Raw genomic sequence first — 22,391 nt, forward strand, 5'->3', positions numbered from 1 at the left:
GCAGCTTGAAACATCCATATATAGTTTTACCTTACATAGACACATGTACATATCCTATATACTTATAATATAATTTAATACTAGTATATATAATTCTATATTGATACTACTAATGATCTAAGTATCCATATTTAAGATCTGGATTTTTTTATCCTACACCAAATTGCAAAATTATTCCCAAAATTCTTAGTATAATATTTAGTTGTATTATTTATAATGTCTTCCAAATATTTTAAATTTATATATTCTTTGTGGTGGTTAGTGATACAGATTAATTCAAGCCCAGATGAGATTACATGGGGCCAAAACAATGTGTTATATGAAAATGAAATTGAATCTATACTTGATGGTTTTTATTTTCTTGTAAACTCAATACATACTTATAACAATAGATCAGGATTTATAATCAGTAATTTTCATTTGGTACCTATTGAGAGAGGAATTGTATGTGTTAGAATTGAGCGTTCAGAAGGAGAACTCCCAGAATGTATGAATAATGCATTTCCTGATGAAGAATATAGTGGTCATGTTTTACGTCAAGCATTTAGAAGAATTATAGACCGTAATACATTAGCAATACAAAGAGCACGTTCTACTTCTTGCAATATTGTAGCTTTAAATTATATGATTGGTTATGTTGTTATTCATTTAAGGCAACACCATGAATTAGATACAAATTTACTAGAATTGAAAAAATTAAATTCTTTCAAAAATAAAAAATGTCATCATAGAAAATCAGAATTAATTGCAGGATTTTATAATAACAAAATATTTACTGATGACTTCTTACAATCACCAAATGGTAAGAATATACTTATAGTTGGATTAGATTGTAGAGTTTATCTTTATTCTGGAAAATATATTATATGGATATCCCTTATAAATATTATGGCCCATGCAAACTTATTCTTCAAAATGATGGAAATTTAGTTGTGTATACAAAATTAAATAAGGTTATTTGGTCAATAAAAAAATATTGTCCAAAGCAACCAAATTGTTATTTATTTACATTTCTGAGTAAATGATTTTATGATTAAAACTCCATCTTTATTCTGTACGTTTGACTAAATGAGATTGTGCTGTACAAAGGAATTCATCTGCAAATCTCCTTGAAAGTATCAGAGATGCTACATTTGGTTGCGGAATTGATCCAAACAAGATATCCTTAGCTGTAGTGCATCCATTTATTAATCCATTCATTCTAGCAAACTTTTCTTGAAGTTGATATTGTATCCTCTCCTCAGATAATTTTTAGTTATATGATTTACAGTAAATCTAAAATGAGGGAATCAGAAACTTCTATTCATAATCTTTATTCTGTACATTTGCCTAAATGATATATGAGATTGTGCTGTACAAAGGAATTCATCTGCAAAGCTCCTCGAGAGTATCATACAATGGAGAAGCAGCATTTGGTTGTGGCACGGATCCAAACAAGATATCCTTAGCTGTAACGCAGTTGTCCCCATAAAACGCACTATTCATTGCTTTGCGTGTTGCCACAACATTGCCTTCCAGAGAACATCCCAAGAACACACCTGTATATGCAATGCAAAAGCTTGGCTAAAGAGCTCCAAATGTCACGACATACCTCTGCTGCAGCTATAAGTGTAACAAGCAGCCACACCTCCATCTCCAGTTCGCAAGTCGGCCTCGGCAACACGACCAACAGGTCCGGCAGCAACGCTGACTCCCGCTCCAATCGACAAATGAACGCGTCCTCCAAAAGCTTTCACTGTTGAATCGTTGCGCAGGACAATGATAAAGTCCGTGAGCTCCCCACCAAACTGAAAAAAAAAAAAACACGATCATGGAAGAAAAGCATGAAGAACAGACCAAAGAAAAACAAAAGGAAAGGTCGCTTGCTTTACCTGTAAACCCCATCCCATGCCACACGAAGCAATCGCCGAGGGAGCTGACCAAGTGTTGTTCTGGAGACGAGCAACCAAGAGCCCTGTGCCGACCTTGTAAGTAACACCCATGCCGGCTTTCACAACAGTGAGGATGGCTAGTCCCTTGGCATTCTTTAGAACCGTTGCTGGTATAGTTCTCTCTGGTGCCAGCCTTCCAGCCTGATCGCTACATAAGTCTTGTAGAAAAAAGGAAGTAAGGCAGTGCGTACCTTGAGAAAATGCCGGAGTGTATTCGTTGCCTTGTAGATTTCGTGCTCCATGGAGAGTCCCAGAGGACTATTCAGCCACGATCTCAAGCAGCTAGCGTCCGTGACGTCGTGAGTAGCAGTCTGGAAGGCATGGCTGACTTGAAGAGCAAGCAGCGTCTGCCCCGGTTCCAAGGCGCTTGCACAAGTGTCACACACTCGCTGAGGCTCCCGGACTCTAAACTTCGATGGCAGCAAGCTCCGCGCACTCGAGCAGCGGCCGCAGAAGATCTGGCCGCAGAACCGGCAGTGGTGGCGGCCACAGCTGAGAGCCTTGAAGCTGGTGGAGCACTGCATGCACGAGGTGGCGGAGCTGTCCGGGAGCCACTCCGGGGGCTCGGCCTCAAACACGGCCTTCATGACTTGGACGTCCTCGAGGAAGCTCGTCATTGCGTAGAGGCTCTGCTTCCTCCGGCTTTTCTTTGCTTCGCTTCTCCGGCCCGCCACCATCTTTCTCATTGTGGTGAAGAGCGCGCCGAGCTTCTTGTCCGGCGAGACGCTCACGCGGTCGCATCCATTCTCGTAGAGACCCTTCTCGTAATCGTCGATGTCCATGGGTGGCACGGACACCGGCACCCATTCCTCGATCTCTTTGCAGAGGGGGCACAGTAATGGATGCGAGGAAAACGTTTGAGCCTGCCAGAAACATACATCACTGATCACTCTAGTGGACAATTCTCTCGAAAGAATCAAAAGAACTCTACCTTTCGCAAGCACTCCAGGCACAAGCTATGCCCGCAAGAGAGCGAGACCGGCCCTCCCCACATCACAAGGGATTCCTTACAAACCGCGCAATTTGGGGGAAATCTCTCGTACCCCGCCGCAATCGGATCATCGTCCTCCTCCTCGTCATACACAGGCATCGCGGCAAAAAGATCCTCCGCCTGGTCGCATTGCCGATCCACCGGGGAACCCAGCTCCATTCAAGAACCCTAAACTCCCGCCAAGAGCCCTAAAATTTCTTTTGAGTTTTATTTTAGGTATGCCCTGTTTGGGCATGAATGAATGCTCGGGCGATGGCGCCACGCTGCCGCGCGCCGCCGGATTCTCCATACCAGCGCGGCCGCCAGGTACTTCCTCTCGACAGCGATCTCCGATCAGAGCTCGCTGGAGGAGCTGGAAGCCCTGATTTCCAAGCTGGAGCGCGGCGAGGCAAATGCAACGCTGGAGGAGTACGCCGTACTGCTCAAGCACTGCGCCAACGCGAAATCTCTGCTGCTCGGCTGCCGCGTCCACGAGAATCTGGCAAGCAATGGCCACATCCCGGGCAGGTACCTGCGAAATCTCATCATCGAGATGTATGGCAAATGCGGCAGCCCCGGCAAAGCTCTGGCAGTCTTCCAGACGATCCTCAACCCCAACGTCTTCTCCTACACGATGCTCCTCCTCGCCTATGGCCAGAATAGGATGGAGAAGGAGGCGCTGGAAGCTTTCAAGCTCATGGATCTGGATGGCGTTTTTCCCAGCGAGGTAACTTTCATGAACGCGCTAGCAGTGTGCTCGAGGCTGGGAAATCTCCGCGACGCGAGAGCTCTCCACTGCTGCCTGGTTGGAAGTGGGATGGAAGAGAGCGTCGTGCTCCAGACCGCCGTGTGTAGCATGTACACTGGATGCTCGCGGCTCGACCTCGCAAAGCAAGTCTTCAACCAGATGGTGGAGAGGTCTGTAGTGACTTGGAATGCGATGCTCACGGCTTACGCTCGTAATGGTCTAGGCAGGGAAGCGATGGAGCTCTTCTGGAGGATGGAGCAGGATGGATCCAAGGCGGACCACGTAACTTTCCTATGCTTGATCGAGATCAGCGAGGTGCTGGGCGATCTAGAACAGGTACCGAGAGTCCAGCAGCGTGTTCACGAGATGGGATATGACTCGACTCTCTCTGTCCAGACGTGTATCCTCAGCTTCTACGGCAAGCACGGCAACATCCGCGACGCGAGAAGCTTGTTTGAGGCACTGGAAACGAGGAACTCCGTGTGCTGGAACGCGATAATTGGGATCTACGCGCAGCACGGGTTTGGAGAAGAGGCTATGGCGCTCTACCAGAGGATGAAGGCCGAGAAGGTGGTGAAGCCGGACGAGGTTACTTTCATCAACGTTCTCAACGCCTGTGCCAACCTCGGGGAGCTGAGAATCGGGAAGATGGTCCACGAGGACATCTCCTACCATGGCCTGGATGGAGATATCATCCTTCTCAACGCGCTGCTCAACATGTATGGACGGTGTGGAAGCTTGAAGCTGGCGAGAGAGGTCTTCGACAGTATGAGCCCGAGGATTGGGAGCTCCTGGACGGTGATGATGACGCAGTACGCGGAGCACGGGCAGGGACTGGTTGCTCTCGACTTGTTCCGGGACATGCACATCGAGGGGCTCAAGATGGACGACATAACTTTCGTCATCATCCTCTCGGTTTGCAGCCACCTTGGGCTTCTCCGCGAGGGACGAGATCTGTTCGTGTCTCTCCAGCAGGACTTTGGCATCCATTACCTGAGCGAGCACTATGGCTGCGTCGTGGATCTGCTTGCTCGTGCCGGGATGCTGGATGTGGCCGAGGAGTTTTTGGAGCGGCTTCCTGCGATGCAGTTCTCTCCGGTTCACTGGACTTCGCTGCTCACCTCTTGCCGAGCTCACGGCGATGTGGAGCGAGGGACGAGAGCTGCTATGCTGCTGTTTGAGCTGGATCCCCAAGACAGTGGAACGTACGCCATCCTGGAGCAGCTGTACACGAACGCTGGCCGGTGGGACGATCTGGCCGAGCTGGCGAAGATTATGCGAGCCAGGGGAATACGCTTGCGAGCTCCTCCAGTGGAAGAAGACCTTTTCGGCTAAAGCTCGGTTCGTGGTTAGTTTCTTTGTTCTCGTCCAACTAATCAGGATAGTTTTTCCAGGTTGATTGGAACTGGCCTGCATGGAAGTTGTGCAATGAGCAGATGAGAGCGGTGCACTGCGCAACACAGTGGATCAACAAACAAAGAAGGTTCTCGGCACTAGTGCGAGAGCTCCACCAGCTTGTCCACGAGCTAGAGCAATCCAAGACTGTTCCCAGCGAGTCAGTTTACATCGATCTCTTGATACGTTGCGGGGAGGCAAACGCAGCTGCCGAAGGGAGGCGAGTGTTTGCCCACTACGCACTCGCAGAAAATGGCAAGTCATCGACGAGGCTTCGAAACCGCTACATCAGCATGCTGGGAAAGTGTGGCTGCACCGAAGAAGCCCGGCGAGAGTTTGACAGCATTGAGGACAAGGATGCTTTCTCCTGGAACATCATGATAACGGCTTATGCCCAGTCCGGGCATAACTTCCAGGCACTGGGTCTCTTGTGGGTGATGGACTTGGAAGGCAAGAAGCCAAGCTACATCACTTTCATCTCCATCCTTCGGGCCTGTAGCTGTGAAGAGCTCATAGCTCATGGGATCCGAGTTTACAATCGGGCAGTGGCGGAGGGACTGGAGTCTCACGTCAGGCTGGCTACCGCAGCTCAGAGCATGTTTGGGAGATGTGGGATGGTTCAAGACGCCAGGAGACTGTTCGAAGCCGTCGAAGTGAGGGATATCATAGCCTGGAACTCGATGATCTCGGCCTATGCTCAGTGCGGTCACCTCGACGAAGTTGTGCTGCTGTTTAGAAGGATGGGACTGGAGGGTGAGAAAGCTTCCAAGGCAACGTTGGTCAGTGTGCTGGATGCTTGCACAAGAAAGAAGAACTTGGCGATGGGTCGGCTGGTACATCGCTGTGTTTCCGAGAGCAAGCTGGCACAAGATGTTATGGTGGTGACGTGCTTGGTTAGCATGTATGGGAAATGCGGTAGCTTTCGAGACGCCATGTCCGCTTTCCAGAGCTTGTGCTCTCCGGATTTGGTTGCCTGGAACGCGATCATACAGGCTTGCAGCGAGCACGAGAAACACAGGGAGGCGTTTCAGATGTTCGCGAAGCTGGATTGCGAAGGCCACACACCGAGCGAGAGCACCTACATGAGTATAATCAACGCGTGCTCGACCTCAGCGGCAGCTTTACATGGAGAAGCTATCCATGGCCTCCTCGAGTGCTCGAACTCATTCTCCGACCTCGTCAAAGGTGCGCTCGCGAAGATGTACATCAAGTGTGGCAAGCTGGAACAGGCCAGGTACGTGTTTGAGCAGCAGAGTTTCAAGGATTTGATCTCGTGGACGTCAATGATCGTGGCTTATGCGCAGAATGGAGACGATGCTCAAGCGATGCTTATGTTTCACAGGCTTGACTTGGAAGGCTTCAAGCCGGATCGGGTGACTTTTCTCGGTGCTCTAGACGGCTGCTCGAGTCTAGCGGAAGGGAAGCAGCTCCACGCTCGTCTTTTGGAAACGGTTCACGTCACGGACATGCAAGCTACAGCTCTCATTTGCATGTATGCAAAGTGTGGGAGCTTTGAGGATGCCAGGGAAGTCTTCGAGAGGATGAGCAGCAAAACCAACACCTCTGCCTGGACTGCCATGACCGCAACGTGTTCCCAGCACGGGAAGCACAAAGAGGCAGTGCAAACATTCCAGCAGATGGAGCTGGAAGGTTTGAGAGCCAACGAGATCACCTTCATCAGCGTTCTCGACGCTTGTGCCAGCGCTTCAAATCTAAAGCAGGGAAGACTGATCCACCAGAGGCTAGTTTCCAGCGGCTACTCGGCTGACGAGTTTATCAGCAACTCCATCGTCAACATGTACGGGAGGTGCGGGAGCCTGAAAGAAGCGAGAGGAGAGTTTGAGGTGATGCCCGTGAAGAACATGGTTACCTGGAGCACACTCGTCGGTGCTTACGCTCAACACGGCCACATCGAGGAGGCAAAGCAGCTCTTTTTCCTCATGCAGCTGGATGGCTTCGACCCCGACGACGCGATCTTTGTAAGCGTGCTCTCGGCGTGTAGCCACGCAGGACTAGTCGAAGAGAGCAGGAGTTTGTTCATCTCCATGGCTGGTAAGTTGTGCTTCGTTCTTGTCTCTTCCAGACTGACTGGTTTTGCTTTCTTTGTATAGGGGACTATGGAGTTAGCTTTGGAAACGAGCACTATGGTTGCTTCCTCGACGTTCTGGGAAGAGCAGGACGTTTGGAGGACGCCGAGGATATGATTTGCAACATGCCGTTTGAGCCGAGTGGAGCACAGTGGCTGAGCCTCATGTGTGCCTGCAAAACGCACAGCGACATCGCTCGAGCACTGCGGGTGACAAACTACATCAACCATTTCGCTCCAGACAAGAAGACGCAGTCGTGCATGCTCCTGTCCAACACGTACGCTGCCTGGGGGCTATGGGCCGACGCCGAGAGGGTCCGTGCCATCGGCCTTGCTACTCGGGCAGGAGACGAGAGAGCGCTCGAAGAGTTTTTCGAGGAACTCGAACTCGAACAAAAAGCAGCTGCCGAGACATGATGACAAGTTTCAGGACTTCTCCATTGCGAGAACAATGCCAGGGAGCTGCTGCGCTCCAAATTCTCTCGACAGCATCGTCGACCCGGGAAACGAAACGGTGACGTAGGTGTTGTAGGGGTGACGCGGCCATCCTTGGCGGTCCAGATGTGAACCCAGTAGCTCGCCACCTCGGCCTTCGACCACTGTCGCCACCACCGACGGCGTTTGACGTTCCAGACCTCTGAGGTGTCAAAACTATATAGCTGTGGACGTAGATCCAAAAGCGCATCACGTAAAGTTGTCACGCGATCTTGATCAAACCTCGGCGAGCAGGACTTTTGGTACAGATATGGAGATTTCTCCTCTGCTCCTCAAAAGCCGTGAAAAGTTCGAAGACTTGGAGAAAGAACAGCTGCTTGTCGTTTACTTGACACGCTCAAAGCTGCCTCACATTGGTTATCTTCAGAATCTAATCGTCTGGAAAAGGTTGTTACAGACGAAACCAAAACTTACTTATCAAGATGGAACTAGACTTGTGCCTGCTTGCATACATTCGATCAGTTTTCGAAAACGAAGCTTGGTCATACCTGGGATCTCATGACGTAACTTGTGATCACGCGATCTCGATCGTGAAGACTTTTTCCAGATCTTCCGCCTGTTGTCTCTTGCGTAATGTTTAAAAACTCTCTTATCAAAACTTGGAAAACTGCCGCTTGTCGTCTTCGCGTCGTTTCCCGTAAGGATTACTTGCGCCAAACTTGTGCCCGGAACTCTTCCTCTCCTTGCCTTGTTTGCGAAACTTGGCGGCGCTGCTATCGATGCTGAGATTGTTTATCTTTGGTGGACAGCTAAAGCCAAAGGACGCTGCGACTGCCTGCAAAGTTTTGCAAACGAGCACTTACGTGCACAACAGAGAAAGCTTTAGAAAAAAATACCTGTAAGTCAAGCCTGTGGACGTTGAAGGCATCTTTCATGGCATGCGAATTGTACGCCATGATATACGACCTGTATGCGTCGCGCGCTGACCTGTGAAGATTATAATTTTTGCCTATCAGGTTTTCCTGCCAAGAAGTTTGAACATATAGGTTAAAATCCATCTTTTCCATCGTCTTCTTACCAGCTGCGATTGCACATTCGCGATCTTATTTTCTGGAAACATGTATTCATTTAGAGGGACCTTCGCCATCTGAAACACAACAGAGATTCTAGACGAATGCACGCAGGAAGATCAATATCTCACCGTGAGATAACGTTTAAATCCCAGCTCCTCTGGGGTTAGAAACAGTAAAGCTCGTCCACGACCGCTCTCACCTCTCGCAGTACGACCAACTCTGTGAATATATTCCTGTCGTAAAAACAATTTAGAGAAGAAAAAAGTTAACGCTCGTTTACCTTTGGATCATCCGGAGGGTCGTATTGGATAATCCAGTCCTGCAGGAGAGATTGAATACAGACAATTACAGGAAGGTTTTGGAAAAACTTACCACAGCCGGTATATCAAGGCCACGAGCAGCAACATCGGTACAAAGAAGTATACCCTTCTCCGCATTGCAGAACTCAAAGTACGTGTTAGTGCGCTTTTGTTGCTTTTGTTTGCCATGAATATCAAGGCATGGTATATCGATGAAGTTTAGAAGTTCCCCGTGGAATTTCACTGAATTGCAAGAGGAAAAGAACACCATAACCTGCAAAAATAAATGGCTAAGTGATGTGTTCCGTTTAGTCCAAAGAATACCTTTTTCTTGAGGTTCTTTTTCAAGAACGTAAACAGAAGAAGGAACCGCTTGTCGGTCTTCACAACACAGTAGCCCTGTTCCAAGCCTTCTACTGTAGCCTGTAAAGAGTGACCTTTCAGGACTTCTTTAACAACATGAGTTTAATACCTTGCTTCTCTCATCGTCCACTCCGATGTATATAGGAGCTTTCTTGAAAGAAAGTTTGGCCAAGTCTTCCACCTAAGCTTCCAAGAAATACAGATTAGAATCTTCTTAGCTGTTATGGCTACTGCTTACTTTTGTCGTTTGAGTGGCAGAAAAAAGGACAGTTTGTCGCTCCTGCATGAAATTCTTGTGACACCCAAAGATACAGTACCCATGCTTACTTTCGGTAGGAGCTTGATGATCTGTTTCATATCCTCCTCAAAGCCAATTTCCAAGATGCGATCTGCCTCGTCAATCACAAGGCACTGACAGAAAAGTAAGAGAGAATACCACAATAGTAATAAAAAAAGAAACTAACCTGCAAATTCTTGAACAGAAAACCCTTCGTGTTTTGAAGATGATCCAGAAGCCTTCCTGGAGTAGAAACGAGTAGATTCACTCCTTTCTTCAACGCTTCTGCCTCTACGTTTCGTTTCACTCCTCCCATAACAATCCCGTGGGTTTGGCTATGGTGTTTCATCAACTTCCTCGCAACTCCATATATCTATCCAGAAAAAAAGCTTTAGAAACCCGTAAGAAAGCTGGAAGAATCCTTACTTGCATCGCCAGCTCTCTCGTAGGAGATATGATCAAAACGCCAGTTCCATTCCGTGGCATGAAACGAGCATGGTAGAGTAGCTCCACAGCCGGAACCAGAAAAGCAAGCGTTTTGCCGGAGCCAGTCCTTGCGGCTCCGAGAACATCTCGTCCCTTGAGCAGCTCTGGGATTGATCTCGATTGAATCTACAAAAGAAAAAGCTTTGTCGCTAAGGAAGCAAGAAAAAGAAGAGAAAAAAGACCTCAGTCATGTTCGTGAACCCGATCTCTGCAATCGCATTCTTCGTAGGCTCCGACAGTGGCAGCGCTCCAAACTTCATGCTGCTCATCATACCATTCACAAGCACAGTGCCTTCCACCACCTCCGGATCCTTCGCAACCTCCTCCGACTCCAAATCCCTCTCATCCTCCTCAACCTCCTCTCCAATTCCCTCCCCATTTTCCTTCTCAATTCCAGGCTCTAGAATCCCGCCCTGCTCCTCCTGTCCCTTCTTCCTCTTCCTCACCCTCTTCCTCGACGCATTCTCCCGCGTACCTGCAATCTTCGTCTCGATCCTCTTGAACGCTCCCTTCCTCGCCTTGAGCGCCTTGGGCGCGCCCGCCATCGCCATAGCTCCCTCCCAGAAAGCCCTAGGGCGAAAAACCCCAGACAAGATCCCAGCCGTGGATCCCCGCCCGCGATCCAACGCCCCACAACAGCCGCAAGGGTAAGGAGGCGGCGAGGCGGAGCCGATAAGAGCGCTGACGTCAGCTCGCAATCGCGCCGCGTGTATTTTCCCACTGGTTGGGAACTACGCGGCGCCGCGACCCTTTGGCTTCGTGCAGGGCCACCGGGCAGCCAACGTGTCCCACTGCCCGATGCCCCCGCTGCCCGCGGCAGTACTGCCCGTACGGACAGCGGTCCATTTAATAAATCAGTGTGTGGTCGGTGGCGCAACTCAACGTATTCAGTACACAAGACCCTCCAATGTGACACGCTGACGCTACACATTCACGTTTCTTCCTCCGGGGTGGTAAAAATCGGCCATGATAGACAACAGCGCCACTGCATGCAACACGTGGCCTCGCAAAAGGTGGTGGAGCGTCTCTCTCTCTCTCTCTTTTCTAGGTTTAATACGCGCGAGTGCAACGTGTGTGATTTCTTTCCACCCCCGATTCCAAACCGCCAACCTCACAACTCTCCCTTCATACATTTCTATCAAGCACTGTAATTGATCAACTGGTGGATCAATTCTAAGCTTGGTGGTGGGGCGTTAACGCCTCGCAATTACGAGTGGCCAAGATTCCATTCCCACGAGTTCCACCGTTTCCCGGAAGGGCTTTTGGGCATAGCAAAGAGGCAAATAAAATAATACCCCTTTACAAAGTAAAAGGAAAAAAAGGAGGGAGGGGGCCACAAAATGCACACGCACTGCACCGGAATATTTTCTAGATGCACGACCCCTCCACGATTCCAGGGAATTGGGCCAGGGCTGAAATTTCCCCTCGTACGACACATGGGTACGGGCACCGGGCACCGGGCAGCCCGGGCAGGGCGGGCAGCGGGCAGCACCCCCTCTCCCATTTGAAGGGCCAAAGAGAAAGACGAGGAAGAAGAAGCTGTGTGCGCTGTGAGAGCTATCCCTCTCCTCGGCTATGGTGGCTTGTCTTTCTCTCCCTTGTTTGTGAGCTCTCCCCCGTCGTTTCCTCTGTTTTGTTGCGAGATCGATAGAGGATCCTCCGCAATATCCCATTTGGGCTCTCGATCGATCCAATCCCCCCTCTTTTCCATGCAAGGAATGCGAAGCGGGAGTGTCTAGTTTCTTGGTAGATCGATCGCCGCCGCCACCGCCACCGCCGATCCTTGCGTGGAATGCACGCTATCTGAGAAAATCGAAGCTGCAAGAGGAGGAGCTTGGAGAGGAGGAATTTCTTTCGCTTACAAGGTATGGACCGGTTGATTAGCTCCAAAGATCGGGCATCGGGAGCTCCGGCTCGTCGATTTGTTTGGTTGATAAGAAAGAATATATGAGGATCCATTGGCCTGATCCTTTGTGTGGTTTTTTTGGTTGTTTTTGTTCTTGGGCAGTGATTCGAGGAGGAGAGGATGAGCTGCAATGGATGCCGAGTTCTTCGCAAAGGATGTAGCGATAGCTGCATTCTCCGGCCTTGCTTGCAGTGGATCGAAGGCCCCGAGGCGCAAGGCCACGCTACTGTCTTCGTCGCGAAGTTTTTCGGCCGCGCGGGCCTCATGAACTTCATTAGCGCTGTTCCAGAGAATCAAAGGCCAGGTAAGCTTCGCCGCCACCATGGTTTCTAGTTTCTAGCTTTGAATCACCGTTCCCCTTGGGTCCTTGGTTTCTAGCTCTCTTTCGTTTCTAGCTTGAATCACAGCTGCTTGGTTTCTAGCTTTGATCTTCTCCTTGGTTTCTAGCTTTCTCATCTCGTGTTCTTCTTTCGTGCAGCTCTTTTCCAGTCTTTGCTGTACGAGGCTTGCGGAAGAACCGTGAATCCGGTGTTTGGAGCGGTGGGATTGCTCTGGTCTGGAAGCTGGCACGTTTGTCAAGCGGCGGTGGAGACGGTCCTCAAAGGTGGGTCGCTCCAGGCCCTCAAGCAGCCGGGATCAAGCTCCATGAGCGGCGCCGCCACCGCCGCCGCCGCCGCTAACGCTGGTGCCACCACCCTCTTCCACCGCCACCACCACCACCAAACTCCAGGAACCCGGTCGCCAACCTCGGTCCTGGTAGACGCCATGGAATCACACAAGCCACTCCAGCAGCCAGGAAGTGGAAGATACGTGGAGAGATCGCAGAGACCACTGGAAGTTGGCATCGATCATCGCGAGCAGCAAAGTGGAGTGAAGCGGGAGTTTGAGATCGTGGCTCCAGTCCCTCGCAGGATCCGTCCGAGGCAGCAGCAGCTACAGGAGGATCGTCATCCAGGTTTGAGCGTTGATGATCACCAGGTCTTGGACCTGGATCTCACACTGGGCTCTACTCCAAAGCATCAACACGAGGAAGAGCAGCGAGCTCTGACGATGGTGGAGACCAAGAGGGTGCACAGTCCCTGCCAGTCGATCACGTCCGAGGGATCCGTCACCAGCGTCGACACCGCCGACCTCAAGATCTCTCTCAGGCACGAGCGAGCGGCGCCGGCGAGATCATTGTCAACTTAGATGCGATGCGAGATCTTTCATCCATCATCGTCTAACTTCTCTCCTGCCAGCCTCTCACGCTCGAGCGAGCTACTATCGATCGGAGTTCCCAGAGTCTGGAGTTTGTTCCACGAAAGTTGGAAGAACGTCACGGCATTACTAATCTTGCGAGGTTTTCTATACTCTCTCTCTCTCTCTCTCTCTCTCTCAAATTTTCAAGGAATAAAAGAGTACATCTCTTGAGTGGAGATTTCGATAGCTATATCTTTGTGAACTTAAAGATTGAAACATTGAGAGCTAGAATTTTTTTTCTCTTTTTTTTGCCAGGATCTTATCTTCTCGCGCTAGTCACCGTCGCACTGCTGTGTCTTATCCCTTTGGAAACCTAGCGATAGTTGGACGGATTTCTTCGCCTTTTCTACTTTTTTTTTTTTTTCTTTTTTTGTTTTGGCTCCATTTGAGCTATGGATGAGAACAGCACAGCTCAAGTTGCAATGTTCCTGTCACGTTTAACAAGACATCTTCCCGTACGATCTGGAAAGAAAAGAAGTGACAAACAACTTTTAATGGCAGATCTTGGAGCGAGTTCTCTCTTGCAGCATCGACAGGTGCCACAACAGCACTGGATCATCGATCTGGAGTTCCTCCAGCTTCCAGATCGCGTCCTCGATCACGAAATCAAGATCCGCAGTCTCGAGAGCGTATTCTCTCTTTCAGCTTCACCAGCGTTTCCCGCGCGCCGCAGCAGTGGATCATCCCGCTCACTCGCCACGCGATCTGGAGCGCCTCCAGCTTCCGGACCGCGTCCTCGACCTCAAAATCGCACGGCAGATCCACCTCGTCAATGAGTACGGCCTCGCATTGTCTCTTGAGCTCCTACGTACGGTAAAATCCATAAGATCACGCCCAAACCGTGTTCTTGGAGCTCCTTACCTCTGATTTAGCGGCTCCATTTTTCATGAGCAATCCAAAGTAGGCCACGATTGCCTCGTTCACCTGGAAAGTTATGAATTTCCATCTAAGAACAAGGCTTAGATTTGATAGAAACACAATACCTCTTGCTGGAGAGCACTCTCAACCAGGCAAAGAAGTGTTGCTGGCCCCGTATCACGCTGTTTTTCATAGATTTCCTTGGAGATTAGCTTCCCATACTCAAGAACATTGGCCTGGAAACTAGAAAACCAAGAAAACGTTGTCAACTTTGCGACAACCTTTGGAGTATACTTACGTGTAGTAGACCTTGAAGGAATAGCTAAAAATCAAGGTGAGGATTGCGAGGCCAAGCTTAATCCTGGATCGCCCAAATGCTTGCCAGAAACCAACCTAGTAAGTTTTTTTTATCATTGTTTTGCTCAAAAGAATTTGGGCAGTCTTTACTTACACCCGCAGCTGCAGCAGAGATTGCGAGCTGAAACCACTCGGATTTTCCCAGGCGAGGCGTAGTTTTCTCAGGCTGGAAAAGGGAAATTTGTCAATGCAAATGATTATAAAACTTGAAATGATTTCTCGTGATTTTTACCATAACTATTTCCAAGTCGGCTATTGGGATTTCTCTAAACTGTCTAATATAAATCCCGTACTTGTACTCCTGCTGTTTCAATCTAAAATATTGAAATATTGCAATACTGAGAAAAATTGAAATTAAAAAGTTCTATACCTGTATAAAACCACGACCTGGCTAAATGTTGGTTCTTGTAGCTGCACTCGCTGGAACAAATTCTCTATCCTGTGGGTAAGATCCATGATCAGCTTAAATCAAAAAGAACTAATATACCCACTTAATATCCTCGACGTGGATTCTCTGTACGGTGCGTATTCTGTCATTTCCTTCTTCAATTTCCGCTGGCTCCGATTCCATTGGCGAGCTTTTGCTCCGTTTTGATTTCCAACTGATTTAAGTTTAATGATAAGGTTAAAATGTAGAAAAATCTTACAGAGTTCTCCAAAAGCTCCACCATAACACCTTAAGCTTGGGTATAAAGTAGAATCCTTTCCTCGTGTCGATCCCAACACCCCGGTGGTAGACCGAAAACTGCGATATTATTAGCATGGATTAAATGGTGGTTAACTTACTAAGTTCTCAAACAAGTTGCTTCCTCCAGGAGCATTTTGTAGCAGCTGGTTGTCTAGCTATGATGTATGATAGAAGTCATTGATCAAGCTAGATAGTGTACAAACTCACAGCACTGACCTTGGATTTTTTGTAGCCGATTTTAAGCCGGAGGAGGTACTTGCTGTGCTTGGCCTCTTTCCACTCCACCTCAGTTACCTGCTGGAAATTACATTTCTCCAAAACCTGTGCATGAGAATCGGAAAAAAAAAAAAAAACCATTGATTTGGTCGTCAAAAGCACGATATTTCTTTTGGTTTGTGTATCGATTTTACGCTGTGGAAGCTCCCGAGGAACTTCTTCTCTAAATCCCTCGCGCCAGGCTCCGAATCCTTGAGCTTGTTGGTTGCGTCCGTGGGATGGAAGTGTGTCTTATGAAGTTCCTATCAATAACTCAGACCATTGTAAACCAATTCCTGATTATAGATCTGGCAAGCTCACCACTAGATCCTTCAAAGCTTCTTCAGTCATCTTGGTGATCTCGGCTTTCATCAGGGAGCACAGATCTTTGAAATCCTGCGCCTCTTCGACTCGATCTGTTTGTGATCATGTCACACAAAACTATAATTACAAATGGATTGATACCAGCAAGCTTTTGCTCCAAGGTGGTGGTGTCGATCATAATCGCGGGTCCTCGCCGGACTCGCACCAATCTGGGAGACATTACAAGATAGTATTCGAGATTTCGAGAGAAAACACAATGTAGCATCCAGTACAAAGAATCGCAGCTTTTGCTATCTACAAGCAAAAATTTCAGTAGATTCCCTCAGAGCTTACGTTTTGCCGAGAATATTCCAGTGCTGTATTAGATTGGAATAATTAAGCAAAGATTCGGATCGATTCTCGTTAGAAACTTGGTTTTTTGTACGGAAGTCTTCGTCCATTTGAGACCAGCACGGCCCAAGTTACAACGAAGAAAGCGAGTTCTCTCTTGCAACATCGCCAGCTCTCCTGCCCGCTGCTCCGATCATCCCGTTCGCGCGAAGATCCTCCAGCGTCCGGATCGCGTCCACCTCGCTAATGAGTACGGCCTCCCACTGTCTCTTTTGCTCCTACGTACGGTAAATCCAAAGATCACGCTCGCCCAAACGTGTTCGTGGAGCTCCTTACCTCGGGTTTAGAGGCTACATTTGCTTGGGCAATCCAATCAATCGCGTAATTTCCTCAGTCCTGACAAGGCTCCACTGCCCTGAGAACCTTTCGTGATATTCCGTGCGCGGCACATTGAAGGGATTCGCAGATCTTGCCTTCATGGCTTTCTTTTCCATTTGCCAACCTCGCCCTTGTTGCTGCTCTCACTTTTTGCTGCGCGTTTAGACCTAGCATTGGCCTGGAAACTAACACATCGCAACTTTGCGACGAACTGAAGAGTATGCTTGCGTGTAGTAAACCTTGAAGCCACATTACACTGCCAGCTCAGAACTCACAACAAGGCCCGTTTGCGCACTCTCCATTGAGAGCTCCAATTCGAACAGATGCCATTTGCAAACTTGGAACAAACTCCGCGGGTGAGAGAAGAGATATGGAGATCGGAGCACTGAAACCGCCTCTCTCCGTGATCCTGCCTCTGGCCGACGATTGGCCGACCAAACCCGTGGCCGGTATTAGAAAATTTCACAAATAAACTATGAACAGGTCATACACAATGGTTTTATTAATAATTATATAGTTAATTAATGTAATTTTAATGTTAACTATATAGTTACCAATGATTAGCAAGGGTAAATCTAGTGTTAAAATCATTATGCTCTGAGTTTGCAGGATAACAAAGGAAAAGCTCTTGGTACGATTTTTTTTTTTCCACAAGGAAGCATGATACCTATTCCCAATTGAAGCAATTATCTCAAGCACCCAAGCAATGCCACGTCAATGCCTTCTTCGCTCGATAGATGTAATCTAACAAAAAAGGAAGAAATCAAACTATGCTTACTCTTTCCTTGGATGGACTTCCAACACTGCCACCGGCTCTATTGGGATCTCCTCCTCCTCTGCTGACCTATGGCGAGACATAGCTTCCCACCCCTTCCTCTTCCTTCAATTCTGGGTGCTGGGACATGGCTGCTTGCTGATTACCCAGATAAGAAGCGCTAGGGTTTGCTAGGGCCTGCCACTGCATGGATTGTTTCACTTTCTCGCCACTGCTGGGATAGACCTGTGGATACGACACATACAGATCACTGCCACAACACGATTGAGCTTGATTGTAGCTGGGAGGCTGCTGTTGCTGAGTTGCCATAACTTCTTTCTTCCTCTCGCGTCTCTTCTCACATAAAAAGCACCACTTCAAATGAAATCAATCAATTGCAATGCCAAGGGCAAAACTATCCAAGTTTGTCAATCTCTCCTCCTTTGGATCAAATGTCTGACAAAATTTCCTCTTTGCAGGAGAGGAAAGAAGCATTGCAGTAAAGACTGGGTGAATTCTTGTGCCGGGACTCGAGCATCATGTTTGGGAAGTTGCTGTTTGATCCAGCTGAGCTAGAGAACCCTTTCAAAGCCAAGAACTTGACTAAGAACATCATCCACATCTGGCAAGGTGAAATGGGTTTCTTGGCGCCAATGGAGCTTGTCAACACATGCATCCAAATTAGAGCTGTTGAATGCCTATCATAGAGATATCCTGAATTAAGCAACTGATTAACACAAAGTTAATCACAGCTGTTGCACAATGCCCTGCAGTCTAGTTAACACGTTATATGTAACATGTGCATAGCACCTTCCTCTCTCACCCCAGATAGTTGGCCACTTATTCGCTAAGCTAAGATGTGGTTAAAGAAATATGACAGTTACCCCCATCGGACGGCTGCCATTGGCTGGATCCAGTGGCCCAGAAAGTTCAGCTGTTATGTTTAACTAATTACACTATATTTTGTAGAAATAATTATATATATAAATACATGTATTATATATGTATAATTATTCTATAATATTTCTTAATCTAACAGCTGTGATTTTATGCTCTTAAAATTTATCTAATTTGATTATAATAAAGCTTTAAGTTTTTAGGATCAAAGAACTTTAATTTAAAGTTTCTTCTATTTATTTTATAAAAATTATAAAAGAAGATTTTAAACTTATAACAAAGAAGTACACCTCGAACAAAACTTAAAAGTGACTTTAGAAAAATCATATTGTAACCCACTGATGTTTCATTTCACAGCTATGACTTCTTTCATTGTCAAGTCTGCCAAAGTTAGTTTCCAAAGCCTTGCCCTTCTCCATTGCCTTCTTGACAACCAGCATCTTGTGCACTCTTATGTATGCTGACATGATTTGTTATACAGGATAGCCAAAACAACAATCCCAGCAGTTGAATCTAACTCCTGCCACTCAGTGCCTTGGGTACTTTGGTGCCTGATATCGACCCAGGGTAGAAGTGAAATAATTTTGAAATTTTTATAAATTTTTTGGTAAAATTCCTCTCAATAAAGTATGTTTTATAAAACTTCCCACTGATGTCTACGTCTAGAAATTGCAAACCAAGGTGAAAACAATTTACATCTTCAAAATATAACGTCAGTACCCCACTGGAATATACTGCACGAGGATCGTCATCGCAGTGGATTTTCAAAACTTATGATATACTAGTTTTTAATATGCAAATAACCTCCCTTGTATAAATGCACCCCTCTCTAATCAAACTGCATCAATGGCATCCCTCCAAGCTTTTGCTGCTCTCTCCGTGCTCCTTGTTGGAATGGTGGCAGTGTCATGGTGGAAGCTCAGGGGTCGTGTGCAAACGGGCCATGTTGCGGTGGCGGAGGTGTCTGCAACTCCGGCCTGTGCTGCAACCAGTTTGGCTTCTGTGCAGTGTCAAACGATTACTGTAGCGTAGGCTGCCAGCAGGGGTACGGTAGCTGCTCCTGAATTGCAGTGCAACTGTAAAAGGACACCCCTTGCAACATGAAAGTTGCAAATAGTAGCTGTCTTCTATAATTCATGTAGCGTGACCATAAGTTCGTTTTCCAGGTTGTCATGAAGTAGAATCCTTTCCTCGTGTTACTGTCATATTAGCATAGATTAAGTGTTAAGTGATGATTCTTATTAAGTTTTCAACAAGTTGCTTCCTCCAGGAGATCGACTCGCCTTGGATTTGTTATAGCCGATTTTAAGCCGGAGGAGATCGAGGAGGCGGACTGGAAGGATGCATGCGTGTCTTATGAAGTTCCTATCAATAACCCTTGTGATCCATCCAATCCATTATAATTGATCGCACCACTTAGGTCCTTCAAAGTTTCTTCATATCTTGTACTAGAGCACACTTTTATGAAATCTTGCGCCTCCTCGCTCGTAGAAAGTGTACAAACTCACAAGATCGAAAGCTACTACCTTGGATTTGCTGTAGCCGATATTAAGGAGATACTTGCTGTGCTTGGCCTCACTCCACTCCTCCTTGGCTAGCTGCTGGAAATTGCATCTCTCCAAAACCTGTGAGCGAGAATCTCAATCAATCATATAACAAACTCACCACTATATCCTTCAAGGTTTCTTCATTTGTATTGTTCATCACCAAGCACACCTCTATGCAATCTCGCCGCTCCTAGACTCGATCTGTTTGGGGAGATCATGTCACATGAAACTGCAACCGATTGCGGATAGTATTCGAGAATTCGAGAGAGATTCCTGTCACGTTAGCAAGAGTTATTTACGTACAATCGAAGAACTGACAAAGGACTTAATGGCAGATTTTGGAGCGAGTTTTCTCTTGCAACATCTCCAGCGTCTCCTGCGCGCTGCTCCGGCAGTGGATCATCCCATTCGCACGCCACGCGATCTGGAGCTCCTCCAGCTTCCGGACCGCGTCCTCGATCTCGAAATCGCACGGCAGATTCACCTCGCTAATGAGTACTGCCTCGCATTGTCTCTTGAGCTCCTACGTACGGTAAATCCAAAGATCACACTCGCCCAAAACGTGTTCTTGGAGCTCCTTACCTCGGGTTTAGAGGCTGCATTGTGCTTGAGCAATCCAAAGAAGGCCACGACTGCCTCGTTCACCTGGAAAGTTATGGATTTCTATGTAAGAACTCAAGTTCTAAGCAATAGAATCTTATACAAACACCATACCTCTTGCTGAAGAACACTGTCACACAGGCAAAGAAGTGTCGCTGGGCCCGTATCACGTTGTTTCTCATAGATCTCCTTGGAGATCAGCTTCCCATACTCAAGAACGTTGGTCTGGAAACTAGAAAACCAAGAAAACATCGTCAACTTTGCGATGAACTTTAGACTATACTTACGTGTAGTAAACCTTGAAGGAATAGCTAAGAATCACAGCAAGGATTGAGAGGCCAAGCTTGACGCTGGATCGACCAAATGCTTCCCAGAGACCAACCTAGAAGTTTCTTCTCTCATTGTTTTGATGTAAAGTATTTGGGCAATCTTTGCTTACACTGGCAGCCACCGCAGAGATTGCAAGCTTAAACCACTCAATTTTTCCCAAGTGAGGTGTGGTTTTCTCGGGCTGGCAAAGAAAGATTTTGTCAATGCAGATGATCATATAACTTGAAATTTCTTGGAGCTCTTGTGATTTCTTACCACAACTATTTCCAAGTCGGCCATTGGGATATCTTTGAAGTGTCTAACGTGAATGCCATATGTGTACTCTTGCTTTCTCAATCTAAAATATTTTTGAATTTAAATATAAATGTTTCATAAATTTTTACCTGTACACAACCACAACTTGGCTAAATGTTGGTTCTTGTAGCTGCACTTTCTGGAAGAAATTCCTTATCCTGTTTATAATCCATGATTAGCTCAATACAAAGCTAGAGAGCGTAGGAATTGAAGACCCACTTAATATCCTCAATGTGGATTCTCTCAACGTACTGTATTTTGTATTCTCCTTCTTCAATGTCCCCTGGCGCCAATTCCATTGGCGAGCTTTTGCTCCATTTCGATGTCCAACTGACTCACCAATGTATCATAAGTTTAATTGGAACTTAAAATATCTTACAAGGGTTCCAGTAGAGTTCTCCACAAGCTCCACCATAACACGCTAAGCTTTGGCATAAAATAGAATCCTTTCGAGGTGTCGATCCCAACACCCCGGTGGTAAATCAAAAACTGCGATATTATTAGCATCGATTAAGTAGTGGTTAATAGTGACAAACTTACTAAGTTCTCAAACACGTTGTTTCTCCCAGGAGCATTTTGTAGCAACTGGTTGTCTAGCTTTGATAGTTTGATAGAAATCATTGATCAAGCTAGAAATCAGAAAACTCACAAGATCAAACTTTTAATACCTTGGATTTGTTGTAACCGATTTTAAACCGGAGGAGATACTTGCTGTGCTTGGCCTCGCTCCACTCCTTCTCGGTTAGCTGCTGGAAATTGCATCTCTCCAAAACCTGTCCATAAAATCGATCAAAAACCCAATTGATTTGGTAGTTTGTGTGTGCATAGATCTTGATCATACTCTGTGGAAGCTCTCGAGGAACTTCTTCTCTAAATCCCTCGCGCCAGGCTCCGAATCCTTGAGCTTGTTGGTTGCGTCCGTGGGATGGAAGCGTGTCTTGTGAAGTTCCTATCATAGTAACTCAGACCAATTCATGATAATAGATCACAAGCTCACCAGAAGATCCCTTGAAGTTTTTTCATTCATTTTGGCAATGTCGTCTCTCATCATGGAGCACACATCTATGAAAAATTGTGGCTCCTCGAGTCGATCTGTTCGTGGAGATAGATCATGATCATATCACACAAACTATAGCAAAATCGATTGATACCAGCTAGTTTTTGCACCAAAGTGGTGGTGTCGATCATAATCGCTGGTCCTCGCCGGACTCGCACCAATCTAGAAGACATTACACAAGATAGAAATCGTGAGTTCTCAAGTAAGTACAACCAGATCTATACTATAAGGATCGGAGCTTTTGCTACTACAAGCAAAACTTTTCAGTAGATTAATTCCTGCTTAATCTCAAAGCTAGCTGAATATTCCAGTGCTAGTATTAGATTAGAAGTAAAGATTCCAGTCGATTCTCCCACAAACCGCGCTAAAACTGACGGCTCAGATCCGCCAGGTTAAACAAAGATTCCCGCGCTAAAACCGACGGCTCAGATCCATAGAGCCTTTAACGCCCGCTAAAACCGAGGGCTCAGATGGGCCAGATCGATGGCCATCTATCCAACGGCTGGGCGCTGGT

The 22,391-nt window shown here is 47.1% G+C and overlaps 6 protein-coding genes and 1 long non-coding RNA gene across 9 annotated transcripts; 3 read left to right on the forward strand and 4 right to left on the reverse strand.

Moving 5' to 3' along the window:
* Window positions 1–1,278: 1,278 nt before the first annotated feature.
* Window positions 1,279–3,096, reverse strand: LOC9648677. Of its 2 annotated transcripts, none has more exons than XM_002976307.2 (5): window positions 2,863–3,096; window positions 2,123–2,794; window positions 1,872–2,072; window positions 1,592–1,787; window positions 1,279–1,538 (listed from the first exon to the last, which is right to left on the reverse strand). In XM_002976307.2, the coding sequence occupies exons 1-5, from the start codon at window positions 3,079–3,081 to the stop codon at window positions 1,366–1,368; spliced, it is 1,461 nt and encodes a 486-aa protein (XP_002976353.2). In that variant the 5' UTR covers window positions 3,082–3,096; the 3' UTR covers window positions 1,279–1,365. The 2 variants fall into 2 exon arrangements, with proteins under 2 accessions (XP_002976353.2, XP_024536994.1); XM_024681226.1 differs by having other exon boundaries at window positions 1,463–1,538; window positions 1,872–2,079.
* A 67-nt stretch (window positions 3,097–3,163) lies between these two features.
* On the forward strand, window positions 3,164–5,046 carry LOC112348506 (pentatricopeptide repeat-containing protein At4g18840-like). Its single transcript, XM_024681164.1, has 2 exons — window positions 3,164–3,985; window positions 4,046–5,046. Exons 1-2 carry the CDS (start codon window positions 3,164–3,166, stop codon window positions 4,982–4,984), a joined length of 1,761 nt encoding a protein of 586 aa, XP_024536932.1. The 3' UTR covers window positions 4,985–5,046.
* On the forward strand, window positions 4,910–8,058 carry LOC112348530 (pentatricopeptide repeat-containing protein At2g34400-like). Its single transcript, XM_024681225.1, has 3 exons — window positions 4,910–4,990; window positions 5,044–7,096; window positions 7,156–8,058. The coding sequence occupies exons 2-3, from the start codon at window positions 5,086–5,088 to the stop codon at window positions 7,545–7,547; spliced, it is 2,403 nt and encodes an 800-aa protein (XP_024536993.1). The 5' UTR covers window positions 4,910–4,990; window positions 5,044–5,085; the 3' UTR covers window positions 7,548–8,058.
* On the reverse strand, window positions 7,929–10,734 carry LOC9646521 (ATP-dependent RNA helicase HAS1). Of its 2 annotated transcripts, XR_002993079.1 has the most exons (14): window positions 10,246–10,734; window positions 10,004–10,189; window positions 9,765–9,950; window positions 9,628–9,711; window positions 9,539–9,580; window positions 9,410–9,481; window positions 9,262–9,360; window positions 9,011–9,211; window positions 8,919–8,957; window positions 8,767–8,871; window positions 8,644–8,712; window positions 8,462–8,587; window positions 8,114–8,400; window positions 7,949–8,065 (listed from the first exon to the last, which is right to left on the reverse strand). XR_002993079.1 is itself a non-coding variant. In XM_002976308.2 (13 exons), the coding sequence occupies exons 1-13, from the start codon at window positions 10,612–10,614 to the stop codon at window positions 8,218–8,220; spliced, it is 1,761 nt and encodes a 586-aa protein (XP_002976354.2). In that variant the 5' UTR covers window positions 10,615–10,734; the 3' UTR covers window positions 7,929–8,217. The 2 variants fall into 2 exon arrangements, 1 of the variants encoding a protein (XP_002976354.2); XM_002976308.2 differs by having other exon boundaries at window positions 7,929–8,400.
* Window positions 10,735–11,580: 846 nt separating this feature from the next.
* Window positions 11,581–13,398, forward strand: LOC9648679 (LOB domain-containing protein 39). Its single transcript, XM_002976172.2, has 3 exons — window positions 11,581–11,928; window positions 12,072–12,273; window positions 12,448–13,398. Exons 2-3 carry the CDS (start codon window positions 12,090–12,092, stop codon window positions 13,155–13,157), a joined length of 894 nt encoding a protein of 297 aa, XP_002976218.2. The 5' UTR covers window positions 11,581–11,928; window positions 12,072–12,089; the 3' UTR covers window positions 13,158–13,398.
* A 6,664-nt stretch (window positions 13,399–20,062) lies between these two features.
* LOC112348532 lies at window positions 20,063–20,422 on the reverse strand. Its single transcript, XR_002993084.1, has 3 exons — window positions 20,311–20,422; window positions 20,179–20,241; window positions 20,063–20,119 (listed from the first exon to the last, which is right to left on the reverse strand). It is a non-coding gene; the product is annotated as an uncharacterized LOC112348532 (long non-coding RNA).
* A 317-nt stretch (window positions 20,423–20,739) lies between these two features.
* Window positions 20,740–22,050, reverse strand: LOC9648680. The gene is made up of 9 exons (XM_024681166.1): window positions 21,972–22,050; window positions 21,818–21,912; window positions 21,662–21,769; window positions 21,489–21,593; window positions 21,361–21,417; window positions 21,200–21,309; window positions 21,040–21,150; window positions 20,910–20,978; window positions 20,740–20,863 (listed from the first exon to the last, which is right to left on the reverse strand). The coding sequence occupies exons 1-9, from the start codon at window positions 22,048–22,050 to the stop codon at window positions 20,740–20,742; spliced, it is 858 nt and encodes a 285-aa protein (XP_024536934.1).
* Between the last annotated feature and the right edge of the window lie 341 nt (window positions 22,051–22,391).

The sequence above is a fragment of the Selaginella moellendorffii genome, unplaced genomic scaffold (genome assembly GCF_000143415.4).
Source record: "Selaginella moellendorffii unplaced genomic scaffold, v1.0 SELMOscaffold_30, whole genome shotgun sequence".
Classification (NCBI taxonomy): Eukaryota; Viridiplantae; Streptophyta; class Lycopodiopsida; order Selaginellales; family Selaginellaceae; genus Selaginella; species Selaginella moellendorffii.

Excerpts from the sequence above, each read along its gene's own strand:
- LOC9648677 (XM_002976307.2), bottom strand. The coding sequence starts at position 3,081 with ATGGAGCTGGGTTCCCCGGTGGATCGGCAATGCGACCAGGCGGAGGAT. Across the intron at positions 1,788-1,871 it reads GCATGGGATGGGGTTTACAG|TTTGGTGGGGAGCTCACGGA; the intron begins GTAAAGCAAGCG and ends TTTTTTTTTCAG. Across the intron at positions 1,539-1,591 it reads CACTTATAGCTGCAGCAGAG|GTGTGTTCTTGGGATGTTCT; the intron begins GTATGTCGTGAC and ends TTGCATATACAG.
- LOC112348506 (XM_024681164.1), top strand. The coding sequence starts at position 3,164 with ATGCTCGGGCGATGGCGCCACGCTGCCGCGCGCCGCCGGATTCTCCAT. Across the intron at positions 3,986-4,045 it reads TGCTGGGCGATCTAGAACAG|ACGTGTATCCTCAGCTTCTA; the intron begins GTACCGAGAGTC and ends CTCTCTGTCCAG.
- LOC112348530 (XM_024681225.1), top strand. The coding sequence starts at position 5,086 with ATGAGAGCGGTGCACTGCGCAACACAGTGGATCAACAAACAAAGAAGG. Across the intron at positions 7,097-7,155 it reads TTTGTTCATCTCCATGGCTG|GGGACTATGGAGTTAGCTTT; the intron begins GTAAGTTGTGCT and ends TTCTTTGTATAG.
- LOC9646521 (XM_002976308.2), bottom strand. The coding sequence starts at position 10,614 with ATGGCGATGGCGGGCGCGCCCAAGGCGCTCAAGGCGAGGAAGGGAGCG. Across the intron at positions 9,581-9,627 it reads TCATCAAGCTCCTACCGAAA|GAGCGACAAACTGTCCTTTT; the intron begins GTAAGCATGGGT and ends AATTTCATGCAG. Across the intron at positions 8,958-9,010 it reads GCCTTGATATACCGGCTGTG|GACTGGATTATCCAATACGA; the intron begins GTAAGTTTTTCC and ends TCTCTCCTGCAG.
- LOC9648679 (XM_002976172.2), top strand. The coding sequence starts at position 12,090 with ATGAGCTGCAATGGATGCCGAGTTCTTCGCAAAGGATGTAGCGATAGC. Across the intron at positions 12,274-12,447 it reads TCCAGAGAATCAAAGGCCAG|CTCTTTTCCAGTCTTTGCTG; the intron begins GTAAGCTTCGCC and ends TCTTTCGTGCAG.
- LOC9648680 (XM_024681166.1), bottom strand. The coding sequence starts at position 22,050 with ATGTCTTCTAGATTGGTGCGAGTCCGGCGAGGACCAGCGATTATGATC. Across the intron at positions 21,310-21,360 it reads ACAACGTGTTTGAGAACTTA|TTTTTGATTTACCACCGGGG; the intron begins GTAAGTTTGTCA and ends ATAATATCGCAG. Across the intron at positions 21,151-21,199 it reads AGAACTCTACTGGAACCCTT|TTGGACATCGAAATGGAGCA; the intron begins GTAAGATATTTT and ends TTGGTGAGTCAG.